The 22,142-nt window shown below is 43.5% G+C and overlaps 1 protein-coding gene across 3 annotated transcripts; it reads right to left on the reverse strand.

Annotated features, from left to right (window-relative positions):
• Window positions 1-834: 834 nt before the first annotated feature.
• Window positions 835-21,028, reverse strand: LOC6732402 (zinc transporter 2). 3 transcript variants are annotated; one of them, XM_016178246.3, is made up of 8 exons: window positions 20,851-21,028; window positions 19,367-19,545; window positions 14,690-14,800; window positions 13,757-13,877; window positions 9,887-10,066; window positions 3,118-3,634; window positions 2,814-2,961; window positions 835-1,190 (listed from the first exon to the last, which is right to left on the reverse strand). In XM_016178246.3, the coding sequence occupies exons 1-8, from the start codon at window positions 20,880-20,882 to the stop codon at window positions 1,045-1,047; spliced, it is 1,434 nt and encodes a 477-aa protein (XP_016025062.1). In that variant the 5' UTR covers window positions 20,883-21,028; the 3' UTR covers window positions 835-1,044. The 3 variants fall into 3 exon arrangements, with proteins under 3 accessions (XP_016025062.1, XP_016025061.1, XP_039149086.1); XM_016178245.3 differs by lacking the exons at window positions 19,367-19,545; window positions 20,851-21,028 and adding an exon at window positions 18,784-19,141; XM_039293152.2 differs by lacking the exons at window positions 19,367-19,545; window positions 20,851-21,028 and adding an exon at window positions 17,624-17,752.
• Window positions 21,029-22,142: the final 1,114 nt, after the last annotated feature.

The raw sequence follows: 22,142 nt of genomic DNA on the forward strand, positions 1-22,142 counted from the left end.
TCCAAAGGGCCACAACTCCCAGTGTGCCGGCCAACAATTTGGACATAATTTGAAAGCGACGCTTCGTTCCACACGCAATGTCGCTTACGCAATGGCCACACATCAGAATTATGCATAATGACATTGGGCAGTGGGCCAGGTAAGCCGCCGCCAGGTGTGATGGCTAGCCAGACCAGCGCGGTGACCTGCCCACCACCCACACCCAAGCCCTCGTCTCCACCACATTCCCCTCCTCCACATAAATTGGCATTAGTTTCAGGGCGCGGTAACCATTTTTGGGTGCAACGTTGCCGGAGCTGGAGCTGGAGCCATCGGCAGCTTAATAACTTTTATGCGTGTTTGCATATCGCTCATGCATCGAATTTGATGGAAAATACGTACGAGTTTCCCCCGCTTTGCAAAAATGCACCGCTGGGAATCATGAAAAAAAAGAGTTATTGGCCCAAAGAGATAGCGATTGGAGAATTCGATTAAAAATTGTAACCAGCGCATTTCGATAGAGTTGATTGGGATCGAGAACCAATTAAGTTTTTTTGAAACTAAAGCTACCAGCCAAAGCAATGAAAGTCAAGTGAGTGAGTTTGAATAATGCTGTGTTTTCCGTATTATTCAGATTATTATGAGTGTGATATTTATCACCAGCTTGCACCACACACTGTCACCAGCTTATGATGAAGTGAACGCCATAGGAGCGTTATACATTACACACATGTAAAGCGGAATATGTTAAACCACTCCAGCTGTTTGACACTTTATGATGGGTACATGTAATGCAGAATATATTAATCGACGCTCAGGTGTTGCTGATAAACTGATAAACAACAAACGGGCGTATATGTGTGGGGGGGCAATCAGCGCAAGTTTTATTATTATATTATATTTTATAGTCGATTTGTTTGTCGGACCTAGCCGAAATCGTGGCTTGTTTACGGAATACATGGATAGACGGGGTGTCACTCTTATCGGGCGTACAGCTGAATAAATATTGAATACCACTGAACTACATATATTATGAAATTTGGTTGTGTATGCGGTAGAAGAACTCTACTTCTCGGGCACATTGCACTGCTGGCAGCTCTCCATTTGGGCGGTATAGTCCTCGATCTGGATGGTGGTCTCAAAGAAGTTGTAGCGCAAATGAACCGCCGATGTGGCCGCATCCAGGATCCTCTTAGGATTCGCATTTTCAGCTGTTCGTGGGAGAGAAGAGCAGAGAGGGCAAACGATTAGACGATTAGGTAGTATAAGGAGGATAACACTAATGGGTACCAAACTCCGTTGCTCTCGCACTCCGCTGGCTCTATCAAAATTGTCCACGCTTAAAAAGCCATTTCAAAAATAATTAAGCTAATTGCTCACTGTCTGCCCATGGACATGGGCTATGAAACAGTGCCAGCGGGGGGGACGCAGCCAGAGAACTGCAGCCCGCCACTGGCACTCTACGTCCACCCGATAAACACTCGGTCTCTAGGCACCCCGTCTTTTTTGACACCCTACTTGCTGCAACAGAAAATATTCGGGTGTTTTACCAACGTTGTGTTTTTGTTACGAGTAAAAAAACCACCCGAGGCCTGCTGCGCAAGAGCCGTATGGGTGAGTGGACGCACAGTCAACGATCGGCCGCAGGTCATTTTTTGTACGCCTAAAATTTGTATGGGTGGAAGCGCGACGGGTATAAGAAATGAAGGGTAAAAGGGAATACCCAAGAAAAATTTCGTGCTCATGTCTGGTGCCACCCGTTTCGAATCATTGCCTTACTAATTTTTCACAAGTCGCTAGCTGAATACTCTAATGACAAATATTCTTGCATAAATTCATTTTTGAAATGAATTTTGTGACATTATGTACATAAATTCGGCTATTAGCATTATTACTATTACTATTATTTTTACTATAATTTACATTTAAATAATAAAAACGTTAATAATATATATAATATATAATAATATATAATATCATATATATATATATATATATATATATAATAATTAAATTACATATATATATATATATTTATAATATATAATATAATAAAATATAATATAATATATATAATTATAATAAAATATAATAATAATATGAAGGGCATATTTTACAAAGTATTCGACAAAGTCTAGAGCCACGCCGAAAGAATAGTGTATAAACGTATGGAGTGTAAAACGTATGGAGTTACGCATCTTGTCTGTGACTCGACTATCTACAAGAGTAGATAGACTGATAGAGACTATTACCCGAGTATTTTTCGAAACACCCGAGTATTTTTGGAAACACCCATGTGTTTAACGGTAAACCCACAAGTGCTTTTGTCACTCATCCCTTTTTAGGCATTTGTCTTTTTCTGACTGTTTGTCTTCTCTACCCTCCGTTATGGGTGCCGAGAATGATCGGCACCCGCGACGCAGGTCACCGTATTGATTCGGGTGCGGGCACAACGGGGTGTCTTGTCTACATGTGCAGATGTATACTGTGTGTTTGTAAGTACCCGCGATGTGCGTGGCGGGTAGCACCCGCACACAAAATTGTTGGGTGTGAGTCGAGTGGTAAAAAATGCCACCCTTGCAGTTCTCTGGACGCAGCTTAAAACAACAACAAATCCATTGGGATAATTACCCTCGATGCCCAAAAGCGCGACCCCAACGAACTCCCCCCACCCACTCGGACAAACACATGCATCAGGGCAAAGGCCACCCAACGACCTTTCTGGTCTGATTCGGTTCGGTTTGGTCTGGTCTGGTCTAGCCTGGCCTGGTCTGTTTTGTGCTGTGGTGCTGTTTTGCTCGCAAAAGGCCGACGGCCTGGGGGCAGCTACTTACCAATGGCCAAATGTGCAGATAGCGCCACTTTATTAATGCTCAGCGCCCAGATGCGCAAATTGTGCACCCGCTCAACGCCCTCGATGCCTTGGAAAATCTGCAGCACCTCGGCATAGTGCATATAGTTGGGAGTCCCCTCCATGAGCACCTGCGGGGAAAAATGGCAAACAGGGAGCAGTGTTTACAAGCAATCAGATAAATCCGCTTAAGGTACTGAGCATTTATGTGATTTTAATATCGTGAAAGGGGTATAAAAATCTGCAAGAGAAATCAAAGAAATTAAAGAAAAACCATTTAGACTCACCAGCAGGGCATCCTTCATGATCGTGAACGTGGTGAAGAGCACAATGATGGAGAACACAAACGTGCAAATGGGATCAACGATGGAGTACTCTGGCCAAAAGTAAATCACGCCGGCGGCGACAAACACTCCCACGCTCTGGATGACATCGCCAATCACATGGATGAGGGCTGCCCGGACATTCATGTTGACGGCCTCGCGTCCAACCGGTCCGCCGTGATGATGTGATCCGGGTGCCGTTTCGGCCAGAACGGCTGCAATTTCCAAATCCAGTGTGGGATCGACCAACTTGGTATTTTGGTACGAGAACGTCGGCAGCCCGCCGCCAGGCAATTCGGCATCCTCGGGCGCGTAGGCCACACCGCCCTCAATCCGCTGGCTGGGCGAATCGGAGCATGGTGTGGATGTGGCCTGCACATGGGATGGGTTCTTCTTCTTTGACTTCTTGGAACCGCCATGGCTGTGACCATGCCCACCGCCCAGGCCATGGGAATGGCCATGCTGCAGCTGAACGCCCATGCTAACCGAGTTTGGGGAGAGAAATTGGAAACGTTATCACAAATATTTAATATGCTTGAAAATGTTGCAAGCTATTTTGTGCCGGTCCTGTGCCACCACCAACCCATTCCCGCGCTCCACCGAAAAACCATACCAGTTGGGGGCACGTTAGCCTGGCCACAGTATGAAAACAAAAACGCACCCAAAATGTTCGCTTTTTTTTTGTTTTTGGTCTGTGTGTGTGCTCTGGCTGACAAAAGGGGGCGGGGGTTTCGGCAACGGTATGCGGGAAACGCTTTTGCATTGTTTGGCATTTTATTTCAGCATTTTAATGCACCAACAACAGTCGCACCGCACAGTCAAACAAACACACTCAGGTCATGGACAGTGGAGCCGAGTGGCCGAAGTAGTCCTCAAATGGAATTAAACTGCAGGAAGCCAAATCTTTTTTATGAAATTTAAAGCGGTAGTTGTCAGTGCTAGCAGGAACAGGAATGTTGTGCGGAATTCGAGAGCATATCTCGATTTCGAATCATAGAATTTTTGATAATCCCTTGAATTTTAAAAGAGCCAAGTGCATATAGAGCAGAAGATGCGCAAGTATATTCGAAATTATTTAGTATAACGAACATAAAGCTAAAATATTTTAGGATTTCCTCAGCCAATTTTTAAAAATATACATAACACTAAATTACAAGTCTTCTTTTAGCTTTTCTATTTCATCGCCCATATATTTGCGAAACCCTTTAACTAGACTTTATAGGTTGCGCAGTCATTTCCATAAATCAATTACACTTTTCTTTTCAAAATAAATAGTTTTAAGCACTGTACAGTGTGCACTCCGGCGCAGCAGCAGCAGTACTGTGCCCCCTCCCTTTGGTGGATGCACCATCCCTGAATTCAGAGCCCTGCTTTCAGGGTTCATCGTTCACCGTTCACTGTTGAATGCTGAATGTCCTGTGCGAGGGATCCTCCGAGCCGACCAGCCAAACTAACCGCTCCTGTCCGACGAATCCGACCCCGGCCGCCGGCCCATCTGGGGCTGCTCCAGTTCAGTACGTCCGGACACATTGCCGCATGCAAATACAAATGTATTGTCGAAAATGGCAACCGGCTGACCAGACCATGCTCCCCAATCCCCAAACTCCGGTTTTTTCGCAACCTCTCCAACCGCCCCTCCTCCTGCGCCCATTTCACGGCATGGATCGGCAGTTAATAGCTCGGCACATTGACTTTTTATTCATTTTAAATGCTCCGACATTGCAGATTTATGGCTTTTCTATTTGGGGAAAAAGGCCATGGTCGACCAACCGACCGACCGACATGCCAACGGACCGGGCTCTCACTGTCCATCGCCGCCGGCTGCACTTAGCCGGCTTTTTGGGGAAACAATGCAGTGGCGGGGCATCAATAAATAAACTGGCATAAATTACGCACAACCATTGGCAGGAGCAAACACAAAGCACAAAGTGAGCAGCCACGTAGCGGAACGGAACCATCTAGCCGTTCTTATAGACCAGACCAAGTACCCGACTCGCTCGCAGTGGGAAGTTCTGCTGGGAAATCGATTGGCGGCTAATTGACGTACTCAATTGATGACTCAAAGACATTCTGTTGGTCTTAAAAGGAGTTTACGCCAGGCGATAAAATGTTGCTGGCACTGGCATGCAAAGGGGCGTAACATAATTATAGCTACATTTATTTTACACAATAAATATATTTAATGCTTGATTAGTTCTAACCCAAACTACTCTAAAATTTTTGCTTGAATTTATAGCGCCTGTCTTTGGAACTCCACTAGCCCAATAAAACATAAGACCTCGGTGTAAAGTGCGCGTTAAGGTTGCGATGAGCGAAATAAACGTGTTCCGTTGTCGTTTCATCCTGGTCGTGGTTGCTTGTGCTCCGCTACTCGGCTCCTTGGACCGACAGCTTAACGAGCTGCTCATCCGGGTGACAGACCAAACTGAGACCAGGATCACGGCAGACTAGGACCAGAGCACCCCACATGCCTCGAGACATCCTTAGTGGCTGCAAAATCCTGGCAACAGTCACATACGCGACCAAAGCTAAAGCCCTAGCCGAGCCAAGGCGAGCTGAGTCAAGATATGCGCTAATATTTATGTTCCTGTCAATTAAATCAGGACGTGGCATATACGCCACACACACAGCGGAGCCGTTTCCCCTTGGTCCTTGGGCACTCTGCTGGGTCGCAGGACCTCGCTTCCAGCTACCAGCTCCCGATTGCCAGACTTATCCGAGTCCTGGTGTTGTCATGGCTGCTGCTGTCGTTTGTTGGCCACTAACGAGGCGAGTAAAGATGCCGCAAAATCAAGGGGAAATGCTTCATTGCGCGCTACAAATTACAGCGCCACAGTTGGAACAACAATGCCGAGTTGACGGAGGAGCATGGGCAGCCAGGAGGGGCACGGAGCTTGGTGCCTCTCCTGATGGCCGGGGAATGTCGCTCGTATTGGCATTTTTTGCGCTCGAGGACACACAGCGCAGGAGGGGATCGGTGGAGGTGGAACCAGGGGCAGAGTGGCCGGGGTAATGCCTCGGCAATCGGATGTTCAAAGTCGAAAAGCGTATGTGCTCCGCATGGAATCCATGGCGCCACCATGGACCGCCATCACTGACCGCGTGGCCACGCTGGTTGGGGGACCAAAATAGTAGGAGGAAGGGTCCTAACAATGTGAGCTTTTTTTGGGGACTACAGAGTGGTGTTCAACACAACTCAGAAAAAAAGTGGCTTTGATGCCTTCTGCCTCCCATAAATTCATTTGTTACTAATATTTTCCGTACCACGGATTTTTAGAATTTTAGAATAAAAATTTAGATTTTTTGAGTTTTGATTAGGGGTTTAAATCTTAGGATTGATAAAAAACTAGATTGAATATAAGCATAAAAGTAGATATATTTATAGACTCCCACGAGCTGACTCACTATGAAATTTTGAACATAAAAATATTTATGGGTACTTTTCGGGGTTATGAACTAGGTGCTTCCAGCGAATACTCCTTTTCATTTTTTTCAGACATCGGAATAAGCTGATTTGGCACCACTGCTACCTGAATCTGGAGCTAGATGTGGCGCTCTGAACAATTTATTTAGTGCCCATCAACGCGACGCCCCACACGAAACGGCAAAGGAAGTGTTTGCTCCTTCTTCATCACCGTTTATATTTATTTTCTCCTTGTGTTTCTTCTGGCGTCTCCTATATTTTTTCCCCGTTTTTTGTTTCTTTGCTGTTTGACAAATTATGGCCACATTTGGCCTGGTAACTTCTTCGAACCGAGCTGGCTGGGCCATCACAGCGTGGTCTTAAGAAATTGAAAATGAAATTGAGTTGTCAGGCTAACAAGCTTTTGGCCAGCTTCGGTATCAAGTGGCTGCCCGGAATAGGAAAGCGGAGGACCGACGACCAGACCAGGCTCAATGTTCACATGGTGAACACTAAACACAAGCAAGGAGCAAAAATATATCAAGTGGAAGAAGCGAATTCATAAGAGAAATTATACGACAGATAGGAGTTGCAACAGAAGCTGAATCATTTTTAGGGCATTTAAAACGTTTGCTATACTAACTACTTCATATTTAGATAAATTACAACGAGAAGAGTTTTCCACTGAAACACAAGTATCTAGTATGGTTTGATTAAAATTGCATTTGCCACAAAAACGGACTCTGTATCAAATTTATTTGATTGCTTTAAGGAAATTTGGCTGTGCATTCATCCATCTGTCCTAACTGCCATTCCCACGGCTAAGCGCCTTCATCTCCACACGCTGGTTGTAATTGCTTTAGCACCTCGCTGCCCCAGCACTTCCCGCCGCCTTTCTCGCCAGAATAAACCTCTCATATTTCACTGGCATTTGCTCTCGCTAATGTCCCACTTGCAGTTTAAGGTCAGGCACAGTGGAAACTCTTTATAAGAAATTTTCTTGATCTAATGCGCTTTTAAATTCCAACCACTATATGAAGCTTTTGTTGCTAGGTCATTGTACTTTAGGTTGATTTATGTAACTATTTTAACTATTATTTTAATCGTATATTTAGAATTCAAAGTAACTAGCACAAGAACGCAATCCAGAAAGTATGCTATGTTTTTTTCAATAACTTCATTATTACAACTACTATGGTAACATATTGTGGATGCAATGAGGATCAAATGTAAGTTTCATTGTACTTTGGCGATTTCACTCTCTCTTCCAACATTTCTCGTTCTGTTTCTCCATTTTCCCCGCTTTTGGCCTTAATGGGCGTTTTAACGATGTGAAGTCGACGGACGTCGTTGCCGCCACTCAAAAGTTAACCCAACAACAACACACAAAGCGAATCCGGAAAATTCAGTGCGTGTGTGTGTGTGTCTGTGTATGCGGATGTGGGTGTGTGTGTGGCGTTTTCCAGCTATTTTCGGCATTGTGCTAATTGAACTAAAAACTGGCAAAAATAAAATCCAGAGAGCTCTCAACAACTAAATGAAACTAAGTAAAAAGCCTTCAATAACAACGAGAGCAAACGGGACTGAAAATAGTTAAAACTTGCAGCTAACTCGTTTGCCCGAACGCATAACGGTAAAATGTGGCCATTTAATTTCGTTGTTCGAACACAGGTCCAAGGTACACCGGAAAAAATGCGTACCAACTTCAAAGTTTATTAAAATTCTTTGCTTTCTTTCCCGGAAAATTCCAATGCTCAATATAGAACTGAAATAAAGCAACTGAAATATATTTTTTCGATGTATACGAATAAGGAGTATGCTTCAGTATTGACTTGACTTAACTTCCTACTTTTATGGCAGCATCCACAGATGGCCTTCGCCACGCCCCTCGCCCACCGCCCATCTCCACAAAGTCCGGCCATCTTCTACGTCTTCTTCTTGGACAAATCTGTAAGCCAGGAGAGTTGCTTCTGCTGCACGTTTTTCACAATCAATTCACGTAATCAAACAATTCAAGTGGCAAACACTGAAAATGCCAACGTCAACTGGAAAATTTTTGCGCTACCGCCCAACTAGCGGCAACAAAAACAAAAGCAACAACAGCTGCAGCAACACTCGTGCAGGAAAATAGGTGAGCTGAGGTGGGCGTGGCACGGAGGGGCGCTCAGTGGGCGGTGGGTGGAGTAGGGGGCCACACACACGTTAGTGTGAGCTCGGCATTGAACGTTGCGATTTATGCGCCAAAAACTATGCTTCGACAGCCACATGAATGAGCATCAATGGGGAAAGGGGCTGGCATAGGAGCGGGGCGTGGCAGACAAGGGGAAAGGAGAAGGCAGATCCTTGCAGGTTTTGCACTTGGCGAAATCAAAACAAGCGAGGCGATTAGTGATTCATTAGGCGAACTGAGAATGCCCTTCCAAAAGACAAATTAACTTAAATTCACACTTAACACATTAAGCCTTAAATGAAGGCTTAAATAGTAAATATTTTTAGGCTATAAAAGAAAGTTCAGCGTGATTTGTATCTCGCTTAAATACAATATATATTCTCTCTTTAAACAAATATAACATAATAACTTCCCTAACTCTGTTAAGCCCAATATATTTTTAAAGCTTTCTAATAATAACAAATCCAATCTTCAATTACTTTGGCTTAACTGACCCGGCAAGCGTTTAACAACAACAAAAAAATCAATTGAAAAATCACAATTAAATTAAGTATAACGTTAAACTTTTCGGGCCTCGATTTATTTTTAACTTTGCCAAAGTAAAAAAGAAGTCCAATGACCGAGGGGCTCCCCATTGGCCGCCGTTTGGAGCATTATCGAAACCATCTTCGATGGCACGTTACCCCATCCCGCCTAGAGAATTTTCCACCTTTGGGGCTGGCCAACACAAACACCAGCAAACTCCCCGCCGCCTTTTGGCTTTTGTTGACGCAGAAGGAAAAGTACAAAAAAAAAACCAAATAAGAAACGAAAAAAATACGGTAAAAATAGAACGAGAAGAAATTCTAAACTTGCGGAAAAAGTTGTCGCTAAAATGTGGAGAAAGTTGCGGCAACAACTGGCGGATACGTAAGGGAATGCCATCCAGGAATCGAGCAGTTGGCCTGGGATCGGGTGGCATTTGGAGTGTGCACCATGTTGACCCATTTGGTGCCTCATGCCCGGGACAAGTTGATTGCGGCAATTGCAATTGGAAAACTGCCCAGGGGAAAACAGGGGAAAACTTTGCCGCCGCACGGATGGGCCAAAGAGGACAGGTCGGACATTCCGCCAGCAATCAAAGATCTGCATATCAGGATGAAACATACAACTGTACTTACATGACATTCACCAATATGGCCAGGCCGGATGTGATCAGCATGATCTTCGCATTCACCTCGTAGTCGCCGCTGATGAGTCGTCCGATGGCCAGCCAGACGAGGATGCCCGTGATGACCCAGATCATGAAGACGGAGGCCATGGCGCCAATAACCTCAGCGCGATACCAGCCGAAGGACATCCTGTCAAAGATAAGAGCGAGTGGAGCTTAATTAATGTGGGGGCACAGGTGAAGATAATGAGGCTGCGATGTAGACGAGCAAAAAATTTCCACTTGCCACCCGATAAGGATGGCAAAACTTTGTTACTTTGGCGATGGCGACAACTTTGCCAACGAGCAAACTATTATATGCAAACAATAATTGCACTTTATATGTTTTGGATGGCTTTAATAGTTGTGCCACTTTATAGTACCTTTTTTTTAACATTTTATAGTTTAAAACTTTTAGTTTCACATATTCATATTTGATATTTTGTTGAACCAAGCCAATTATAGTTTGAGCTAAAATTGAGCTGTTTAATATTTAATTTCCTCATTAACAAATTGGTGACAATTGGCATGCTCTATAAATTTAGATTCGTCAAATAAGCCGCTTTCAGAAAATAATATCCTTTTATAAGCCCCAAGGAGAAGGGGGAGGTGAAAAGACAAACTTATCGGTCACAAGCGAAACATAAATTGCTGATGACATAAAGAGAGGTCACTGTGGGCAAGTTGGAAATTAACACGACTTGATAAATGTGACCAAAATTCGTCAAATGCCATTTTAATTTGTGTTCGCTTAGGGGCGCGGCTGCTCCCCCAAATGATAACATTTCGCCGGGCAGGAGTGTGTTCCAGGATTTCCCTAATGTAATGAGCGTTTTGCATGTGCGCCCACCCCCCTCCCTTCACCGCTCTGCTTATTTTTCATGTAGTTTTTTATAGCTTATTTTTCGTTTTTTGGTTGGGTCAAAGTCAACACCTGAACGGCAGCGGCGGCGGTGACCAAGTCGAGGGTCGTTCAATTAAAGCCCAACCTAGACGAGAAAACAAGCCAAGCCACATCAGAACGAGCCAGGAACAGGACCAAAACCAGGACCAACCGGTAACCGACAGGTGGAAGTGGGAGGAGCGACCACTCTCGTTATAAAATTGAAATAATGGCAAAAGGCAACAATTTTGCCAGCCTGCTAACTAATGCGATGCCAGAAGGCAGCAGGCAGCTACAGCAACGAATGTCTCGCCATAATAATACAATTTAATTTCCAGCAAACATCCGTCGTATCCTCACTCCTGGAGCCAAAGCCAGCAAACCCTACAGAAACCACCCAAAAAACACCCAGCCGTGTCAATGTATGGCGTAGCTCTCTATACGTGTATATACAAATACCTCTGTATATATAAATATATATATATACATATATACGCTAGTTGGGGCCTTGCAGTTGGCGTTGCAAGTGCAGCCATTTGCTTAATGACCGCCTGCTGCTGGCGGCCCACCCCCTCGTCCGACCGACGGCCCGCCGGTCCTTAGGTCCTTTCTATCCCCAACGGAGGAGCAGCAACATCGCTACCTCAATGGTGGTTCCGGCACACTGGGACCGGGTGCGATAATTAAAAGAAAGTAGCCAAAACACTTAATTGGGATTAGCGATAATGAAATACGGTAGTGTGTTATGCCAAACTAACTTTTTGGCAGCCAACAAAGTCAGATATATAGGGAAAATGAAATTAAAAAGATAGTATATTAAGGATAGCAATTATGTAACTTTAATATCTGAAGATACTTTCAAAAAGTGATGCTATATCAAAACAAAAATAGCCGTTTGAAATCAGTAGAGTATTAGAGATCATTTTGTATTATTAACTTAACTTCATAAAGAAATATTAGCGAAAATAGTTACTTAACTTAGGCCAATTTAGTTGCAACATTCCTATTGCTTTGAGCTAATTAACCACTGCTAATTGATATACTCAAAGAAATTTGGCACTTATCAAACTATGTCATTACAGAAATCCTATGCTACTGCAAATTTGCATCATTCATTATCATGGAGGAATATACCGCAGGTATTAATTGAATTATTCCACTGTACCGTGCTTAGTTTTACCTAGCTTTTGCATTTCGTTTTCTGCGTTTGCCTTTGCAATTGTGCAAATGTGTTTTGTTTTGATAAATTAGGCTTGTCAACTCGGCAACGGCAGCCAGAGCGCCAAAATGGGTGGTGCGGTGGGCGCAGGAGCCCCCAAAATAGGGAGGAAGGCTGCGAACCGCACTGAAACCAAAACCAGCCAGAGGACCAGGCCCAAAGAGAGAGGCATTCAGCCAGCTCGAGACTGGGACTGCTGCAACATGCAGCAGCAACAGCAGCAACAGCAGCAGCAACAGCAGCAGCAGCAGCAACAGCAACATGCAGCATGCAGGAGCAACTGGAACAGAAACAGAAACAGAAGCAACATCAACGCACAGGAGACGACGAAGATGGAGGCTCTGAGTCCGGGAGTCTGATGGCAGGAGCGAAATTTACAAAATTACCATGCAACACGCTTGAAATTGCAAAAGTTTTTCATTATTCACTTTGTGGCTGCAGTCGAGTCGTCGAGTGAGTGAGATTTTTGCATGAATGAGCAGAACGTGCCGTTTGCCTCCCTCCTTCTAGTTCAGCCCAAGATGGATGCCGTATGGGGAAGGGGCGTGCGGCGGGGGGAACACTGAAAGGGGGGGGGGGTGGGGGGTCGGATGTTGGGGCGGAGACAAAGGAGTGCTCCCAAAGACCAATTGAAAAATGTGCAACGGCCAAATGTACAGTGCGCAGCAGCAACAGCACCAACCAGTGATGCCAAAAGACATTTGAAAAACTAAACGTTATTTCAAAAAAATGTCATCGTTATCCAAAGGAATTCGCAGGAATTGATTTGGAATCTCCAAGGTTGAAAAGTAGTTAAACTTACTGAAGGATCAAGAAAATAAATTAAAAAACTATGTTCTTTAAGAACTTTCATTTAGATCATAGAGAAAAGCTCCAAGTCCAAACAACTTGTAAAATTCATCCCTTAAATCCCTTATTTATTTCGTTATAATTAGCCAGCATTATAACCTTATAATGCCTTACCTTATTATATAAGGTATAATAAGGTATATGAATATTCCTCCTAAAAATAAAATTTCGGCAACACTGTGAGCAATTGCAACACAGGGGCCGCAGACGCAAGAGGAAGGCACTGAAAATTTGGAAACAGGCTTTTCGCCTAATTAGACGATGGCGAATGGGAAATGCAGGCAGCAGCAGCAGCCAAGGATATGGAGGATGGCCAAGTCGAGCGACAGAAATTATGGTGGAGAGCAGCCTTATAAGAGGGGAATATAAATTGCAGGCCAATGCAGATACACTCGTTATAAGGGGAATCCTCTCCAGAAGTGTTTTGCGAAGAAATTTTATATTCAAGGCTTGCAAATAGAATGATTTGTCAGCTTTCTATCCTTTTGTTGTCTTGGAAGCTAGAGATAATTGATTAGGTCTTAAGAATGCTGAGTATTCTAAAATATAAAATATTAGAATCCAAAGATTAACCGATTTTTAATGTAACAAGCGCATGATTTTAAAGAATTCTTTCGCTCTTATTATTTCAATATTCTTAAAGTCTTTCCAAAAAGGTCAAACAACATTCCGGTGAAGGATATTTAAGGAATAGCTTTACGTTATTTCCACGAGCAGAATCCCAAGGACCCGGTGATAAAGGAGGATGCAGACGAGCCATGCCAAAGGAGTTGGCAGCAGATAGTGAGCAAAGGAAATGCGAAAAAGATTGAAACTTTACGTTTTATTGATTTCCCTCTACCCGGCAAACGACTTTTGGCAGTGTCTACATTCCGGAGGGCAGTACTTACCGCTGCGTAGATGGGCGTCCGGCAATCCAGATGGCAAACAACGAGATCATAAAACTGGCGAAATCGGTTAGCAAATGAGCGGCGTCTGTTGCGATGGCCAGGCTGTTGGATAGGACGCCACCTGTTCGGGGTCGCGGGAGAAAGTAAATAAATGCGCAAAAAATTAACTCGACATTCAGTGGGGCTTGTGGATGCTGATTGGGGGGATTACCCCCAAAGCGGCTGCCTTGTGACAATACCCCCGGCCTCAGACGGAAAACATTAAAAGGGTGGGGAGTTGGAGCCCTTTCTCTCTATTTCCCATTATCGCAGCAACAATTTCGATTTGAAAGCGAAAGAAAAAAAGAGTGCAAAAGGCAAAGCAAGGGGCGCAAAAATGAAATCCTTTCCTGGCAACTGGGAATTGGTAGCCGCCTAGTCGTGGTCCTCAGTCCCAGTCCTTCGTCCTTTGTCCTTTTCCCAGCGAACATTGTAGGTAATTGCAAAGCGATTAACGACAACAGCCGACGACATCGTCGCCACTCGAAAATTAAATGTTTATTGTATAACCAACCCCGGTGCCGTCATAAATGGAGGAGGGTTGATGGCAGACAGTAAGCCCTTCCGGTCGCCATATTGTTGCACTTCCGGTCCTCAGTTTTTAATCGTCTCGTCGTCGTCCTCTCGTCGTGTCCTTTTCCCGCTTCCCTATTCCTCGCTGCCCACATTGTTTGACTTTGCCTTATTTCTTTCGCTTTTCACTTTATTCGTTTTGTTTATTTGTTGGCTCAGATTCTCAGAGGTGAGTAAAATTAGTTTGGGAATTGAGAGGCAGACGGAAAAGAAATATTTCAAAAAGAAATCGAAGGGGGAAGGAGTCCTTTGTGGAGTCGTCCAATTGGTAGCTCCAATGGCGCATATAGCCCACTTTATATATATACTAACTCTACTTACCCACGATTTCGGCAATCATAAAAACCAGACACAAAATGCTCGCAATGATCAGTTTTCGGCGAGCCTTCACATCCACGCCCTCGCTGCGGGCACGATGGCAATGATCCCGGACTGAAAGTAAAAATATATAGGAATTAAATTTATGAATGATAAAATATAGAAAATACTCTTGAACACGATCCACATTTTATATTTGAGTGCAATAAACAAAGGCTTTGCTTTATATGGATTTTGTGTTCGGAATCTTTGACATCTTAGCAATAAATTTCGTAAACAAAATTCTTGATTTGATATTAAGACCTATTAAAAATAAATGTTATATTTATACTTAATGCCTGGTTTTAATACTCTAGTTTTAAATAAATTAACATACATCATTCTTTGATGTAGAAGATACTCTTGTAGAATTAAAAGTTTTGCATAAGTGCCTCCCCCTGTTTGTTTTAAACAATTTACGCCTGCTTTCATGCTCCGCATTTATTCTTAATTGTTGATAAAAGGTCTTACCCACATGCACCCCAATTGATGGCCTTTAAATAAATTTCGCGATATTCTTAAGCCCTGCCAAAGACTATAACCTCCTTTTTTCGCAAAAGTGGTAAATTAACAATGTGCCAGTGCACACTTGTATTCCCTGTGGGGAATGAGTTGGACGTCGCCCATCTGTTATGCCGCTGAGCATGCAATACATATTTACAAAACAGGCATTTAAATTTATTTAACATGGTACGTGAATAATGACCGCCGGCGCAGCTCCTACTTCTGCTCCTGATCCTGCTGCTGCTCCTTGCCAGCCACGCCCCTCCCATATGGATTCGGTATATGGCCCATTTCCGGAGGTTTCTGCGCTTGTTTTTTATGTTATTTTTTGTTCTTTTTCTCGCTTATTTTATTCTTTTTTTTTTTTTGGTTTTATTCATTTTGGGTGTCAGTGACAGGCGAAAGTTGGTAGCTGCTAGTTGCTTGGCTCGGTTTGGTTCGCCAGTTGGCTGGCTGGTTGGTTGGTTGGTTGGTTGGTGGCTCTCGGTCGGCTAGGAGCAGTCTATTAAATACTTTATTGCATTTGTCGCAGCCGTATTTCATGCTTTGTCATTTCCGCTGCATTTTCTTTGCACTTGCTCCGGTCGCCACCCACTCCTCAACTTTTCCTCGCCAAGCTGCTTTTCATTGTCCGGAGCGGGAAAAGCTACAGGAGCTTCGTGCATGTGCATATGCTCCGCTGGCTGCTCGGCAAGTGGAAGCCATAGAGATGAGCCCGTGCAAGAGGAGTTCTCACCCAGATTTGCACTGGCAGTTAAGCCTGGTAGTCAAGTGAGCATTGTAACTTTCATAAAAATCTTTACAATAAGTCGTTGTCATGTTTTAAGCCAAAGGGTGCATGCTGCTTAGATTTCAATTCAGTTAAATTGTACTAATTGATTTAATTCCACTTTTTAGTGCCAGTTAAATCATAAATATTGAAGGGTAATGTAAGTAATTACTTCGAATGACTATCAATTATTATTAATTTAAAATAATGTATCTCATTCATGAGTTATTTTTTTGTCTTCCGTGAGTGTCAACCGCACATGTGGAGCGCCTCATCTCTGACATGGTGGCTATGTGAGCGCGGTTTCTTCATTTGAATCCAGCACAAGGCCACCGACGCCTGGCCTGCGTCTGCTGGCAACCGCTTCCTGCTCCTCCGGCTGCTCCTGCTCCAGCGCGGGCACCTGCTCCCAGCGCCGCCTCCTCATCGACCGCATCCTCCACATCCTCCATGTCCTTGCCCACACACTCGCACAATGGCAGTAACAATGCCGGCAGCGAAATTAAATTCCTGTGCATAACCAAGGCCCGGCACTCTGGAGGAGCAACTGCTACTGCAACTGCAACTGCAACTGCGATTGCGACGATTGTGGCACGTGAAAATTTCACCTATTAGACCCGCATCCAGTTTCGAGTTTTCAGGTTCAGGTTTCCCCCTCCGGTGGAGCAGCCAGTGCAGCCAGCTGATGCATAAGAATCGTCATACTTGCAATTTAAACAACTCCGATCCATCTGCATCTTTAATTGGTCGCCTTGGACCGTTCTGGTCTCGTTCCGTTCGCCTTGTTTGTTTGCGCAATGCGGAAAGTATGTTGGACTCCCGGGGAGCTGAGGTTAATGTTCTGGGATTCCGGGGGAAGGGGGGCGGCTGCAAGACGGTGGATATGGGCGCCACATTCACTGATGTGCTCTCTCTCATCTCCTTCTTCACATCCATATCTGGTTCTGCCATGGCAACAATTGTGCTCTGTACTTGTTCTTATAAATAATTAATGGAGGGCAGGGAGCAGGCATCGCCATCAGTTGGGGCAAGGGAGTGGGAGTGGGAATGGCAAGGTGCAGGCGCACAGGCATTAATTTGATAGAAATAAATACGCGACAAAAGCCATTCCATTATGTGCAAATATCAATAACAATGGCTCGACAGGTGCCCAGAATCTACGCCAGCTGAGATCTAAAGATGATCCAATCCGATGGCTTTGGAAACATGTCAGTCTTTTATATAATTGAGCACTTGTTACACGGAAAAAAATGAGTGCCTAGTATGCTGTGTTAGTACAAATTGAAGCTCATATTAATAATGCTCTTGTTTTCCAGAGCTTTGAAAGTAAAATATTTCTTTCTTTTTTTAATTTAACTTTTTTTTGCTTAAGCTGTTGAAATTCGTTTAAATTTATTTAAATAACATGAGAGACATCAAGTGCTTTGTTTGCGCAATAAACACCTGTCTATATCCAATCATTATATAATCGAATGATATGAATGCCTCATGAAACCAAATCATCCTTTCCGGCTAACGAGGGCTCAGCATATTTGATTACGCGCTCATTATGTTGATTATAACTTCACATCTGATATATGTATATTTCCACGCCACATCATCTCCTGTCCTAATTAGCAAGTTACCATTGCTCTGGACCGCCTCGCTCCGCCTGAGCACATCCATAACCAGGAGTCCGGAGCACGCGGCGATAACAACGAGGGAAGACGTTCACTCGGGGGAACAATGGACACGGCGACCTATTCGAACTGCTTAGTATTCCAGCATTTGCGAATGGACCCATCTGGAGCGCGTTTTACAAACGACTAACTACGGCCAAAGCAAATCAATGCAGCTGCATCGAACTGCACTCGGCTAGTTGAGCTGTCTAATGGGAGTTACTAACTCAAGCCATGATTGAATGCACCGAGCGCCCCAAGACGATTGCATAATGTACATATACAACTACGAGAATATATCGCTGTGTGTGGCAGTGTAGGATGGAGGCAGCTTTCAGTAGCGGATCCACCTCGTCTAGACGCCAGTTAATTTCATTTCGGGCCCAGCTCGTCTGCCAATAAATCGAATCATCGCCAAAAAAGCAGAAATAGCTAGCAATTCTTCCTGCGCCACTTGCGACTATCGCATACTCATTAAATGTAATTTCTGTTAGTAAAATGGGGCATAGATATGATATATGTAGTTAAGCAGATGGCTCTTAACTGAAGTTATGGTATTGAGTGTTTCTGAGGATACAATCGATCCTTACACCAAATCCTTTCCTACAGGGTATGAGATTAGTTTCAAAGCCGAAGCGCAGGAAATTAAAATATAAACTTGACACAGCCACGTTGATTTCTCGGTTTCTGACCCTATGTACTATATGTGAAGGCAATGAATGAAAAAAATGATCCAAACATTTATTTGGTCCATCGACGATGTCGTACGTAAATTATGGCGAGCGTTACACTGGCTCCTCGGGCGATTTATGACATATGGCCATAGTGGTGGGATGCGGTCTGCTCCCAGCAGCGGTGTGTCAGCAAAGAGCATAAATTTTGATTATGCCACAGATGCTGATGGGGGGAGTGGATTGGGTGGATTGGGCGGCGGCGGTGGCGGCGGATTGCTCTCCGGCTAGCCGGCCCAGTTTCCACCATAATTTGGTTTGCCAACCTCGAGAATCATCAGCTGATTGATGACACTGGGTGGGGAACGGGGGTTCGGTGTATGTTTGGTGCATGAGCGAGTAGTGGGCGCGTGGGCGGAAATAAAGCTTCGAGTAGGTGGTAAGTTGTTTGCTCACCATATTCGTGCAGCATTTCCAAGCGGCTTTTATCCAGCGAAGTTGCCGCATTCCTATATAGCCGGGCATCATTCATTTCCGACGATTTCCGTGCCGTCTGCCAATTAGCGAGCATTTACCCGATATTACAGCTCCTCAGTCACCCATACATTTGGGTCCGAACACGAGTAGATTGCAGCGAGTTTTTCGATTTCGCCCGAATAAAAAAATTAAGGAAAGCAAACAATCAACGATTCGCGCTTAGGAACAATCAAGCTTCGGCTACCATACAAAATGGGGCGGGGGGGAAAACACACACGGAAAAATAACAAAAAACTAATTTGGTTGATTTTCGTTGTTGTCGAATTTGATTTGTTTGCATTTGACTTTTAGTGCAAAGTGCCGCTGCCTGCTGCGTTTTCTTGATAATTTATGAATGACTGCAAATTGCTGCGAGGCAGTCCGACCTGATTGAAAGCGACACGAAAGTGCCCCGCCGTTTGTCACAGTCACCTTGCCACCGCTTTAAGCCCACCCCTCAGCCCCTTTTCATCCGCTTTTCAGCCCTTTTCAGGCCCTCTTAACCCCTTGTTGCCTCACTCACCTTCGACGTTGTTGGACCGCCCGTGTAAACAAAAAATTTGCGCAGGTGTTGAAGGCGTTGCCGGGTGATTGTTGTTGCCATTGCCAGCGACTCCGTTCGCACCTGGTTGTCCCTGCTCCATCAGGTGAAAGGATGGGGCCGTGCCATAGTTGCTCCTGCGCGTCCGTCCCGAGTCGCGTCTGCAGGAGAGGAAGATGGTTACTCCACGGAACACTCAAGATCACCCAGATAAAAAGCACAAGAACATTATTCCAGGGTATATTAGAAATATTTATATAAATAAGTACAGAGTTAGGCTTTAAATGGCTGTATAATCTACACTGTACATCATAATATATATATTTTATATAACTTTATACTGTAAATGCTAGTTTTAATCAAAATGTTCATATTTAGAAATAATCTTACAAGTAAGTATCACAAAACGAGTTAGGAATGTGGTCTAAACAATATATACCGCTTTCCCAACTAATTCTTTAATTAAAATGTGCCATTCGTTAGTTTTATTCTGCACAAGTTTCTATAGAAATGCACTTGTTTTCCACGGTAAACAAGTGAAAGACGCCCAAAAGAATGAGAAGTAAGTAAGTGCACCCACAGCAGGAAAAGTTTTTCCGTGGCAGCTTCGACTGGGAAAACCCCGGCAGAGAATTAAAACGTAGCGTCGTTGCCGGTGCCAACAAAACACTGCGGCATTTAAGCAGACACAATGTACAGTGGGCCATTGACTGCCATAAGCCCCAACGAAGCCACCGTCCATCAGCAGGCAGTTGCCACTGTAATGAGCTTGATGCTTTGGAAAGCGCGGCGAAATGCACCGAAAAAGGGTTTTTTTGATAGGTGCTAAAATGAAAAGTGCTGCGAAAAATTCAATTTGAAGTTTTGTTACTTAACGCAAACTACGATGACTACTTAAAGGCCACGCCCACTCCGCCGACGCCGCCCTCATCAGCAGCACGTGTGTGTGCGTGTGATGTGCCCGTTGATAAGTTTCTCATGTTGCACGGTAGTGTGTGTGTGTGTGTGTGTGCGTGGGTGGGCGTGCGTTGGTGGGCGTGGGTGTGCCAGAGCAAGTGCGCGTAATTTTTACTACGGAAAGTGCAAATGGCGCTAAACTACTTGCTCTGCAACTTTCCAACGCAATTGCACAAAGGAAGAAAAAAATCAAAAAAAAAAGAAAAAAACTGGGGGCTGAAAAAAAAAAACAGCAAGCAAAATACGTTAGCCGTCGCACTTTAAGCTTTCGATCCAACTTTTGGAGGCCTGTGCGCACCTAGAAAATCCCAAGACTCCGGGAACCCGACAGTTGTCACTGCTCCCACGCGGTCCGCTCTTACGCCTATTTAACAAATCAGCAGCTCATTTGGCGCTTTATGTTAATTTGGCCCAAAAGAGATTTTATTTTCGGCCAACTTTTTGCGCTGCGCCAACTTTGGCCCAGGAAGTCAGGCGATAAACCGTTTTCCCACCATCCCATAACTTACTTGGCAATCGGTGTATCCTCGTTCCTGGACATTATTATTTCCGAATATTAACACACTTTATAATTTTTCAACAATCAAAGACACTCAACACCAGACGTTACAACACAAGAACGCACCGACAAGTGTTCCTTATAAGATCCCATATGCTCCACTGCTCCACAGAGGCTGTGAGTGATAAGATGCGTGCAAATAGTAGATAATCGTGGTTATCTTAACTTACAACTTTCAGATCGGCGAGAGCCGAGTGCAATGCATGTGTTTGTACTTAGAGGGGGGTGAGGAGGGTGTGGATCAGTCTAGAAGGTAAAGTAAAGCAGAAACAAAACACTCAAAAAAATAATGTCTAGAACATTGTCTCGTAAAAGGCAAAAAATATATGTATTTTCTAACAAGGATAAACATTACCAATCCTAACAAGAACCTACATTAAATGAAACGTAATATTATTATAAAATATTATATTTTTAAAGCGGATTAATATAATAATGACAAATATTATATACATGTAAATATTCTTAATATAAAATAAACAAATTTAAATCAAATTTAAGTAATAACATCTTCAAATAAACTTTTGATATAATGCTTGATGAACTATAAATTAATAAATTATTAGTATCAATAATTATAATTTTCACACATAAAATTCATTTATATCTCAACAGAATATCTGATCTATAAGTTGCTATATTTTTTTACTGAAATATAGCATTTTAAATGTTGTGCCAACATTTTTTCTGCGTGCAATCTCAAACGAAAAGGGGAAGAAAGATGCCCATTCTTATCAGGAGGTATGATATGTCAAGTGTGAATATAGCACACGGACCGTTCAATGATGGTAACGTGCGGTAAGAAAACCAACGGGATCAGTTTGCTTTTAAGAGAAGGTTTATCCAGACGGAAGATAAGAATGTGGATGGGAAAAACACTCGCCAGAATTTTTGAAACTTGCGCTTATCTTGGGGTTGCCAGATAGCTGAAAACAATTAGATGTTGGTATTTTAAAAGTAGCCCTGGCTTTACAAATACAGGAAAGCATTGTGGGTGGTTTATTTGAAATGTTAATAAAATAACGAAGTTCAAAAGCTACAAACTCGTTTTTCTAATTCTAAAGGCATACGAAAATTATAAATATATATTTTAAGCTACGTTTTTTAAAACTGATAAGAATAAGGATCATAAGAGAAGATCCTAAAGATTTAAAAGTAACAATATAGTAACAATATTTTGCGCAGGGTATATGATAAGATACGATTTATTTCATTATTTCAAGTACATAGTTCACAACTTTC

This window comes from Drosophila simulans, chromosome 2L (assembly GCF_016746395.2).
Source record: "Drosophila simulans strain w501 chromosome 2L, Prin_Dsim_3.1, whole genome shotgun sequence".
Taxonomy (NCBI): Eukaryota; Metazoa; Arthropoda; class Insecta; order Diptera; family Drosophilidae; genus Drosophila; species Drosophila simulans.

Bases quoted from the DNA above. Each gene is read 5' to 3' on its own strand.
- LOC6732402 (XM_016178246.3), bottom strand. From the start codon at position 20,882: ATGTCCAGGAACGAGGATACACCGATTGCCAA. The intron at 14,801-19,366 runs GTGAGTGAGGCA...TTTTACTTTCAG, and splicing joins GCGGTCCAACAACGTCGAAG to TCCGGGATCATTGCCATCGT. The intron at 13,878-14,689 runs GTAAGTAGAGTT...GACCCCGAACAG, and splicing joins TATGATTGCCGAAATCGTGG to GTGGCGTCCTATCCAACAGC.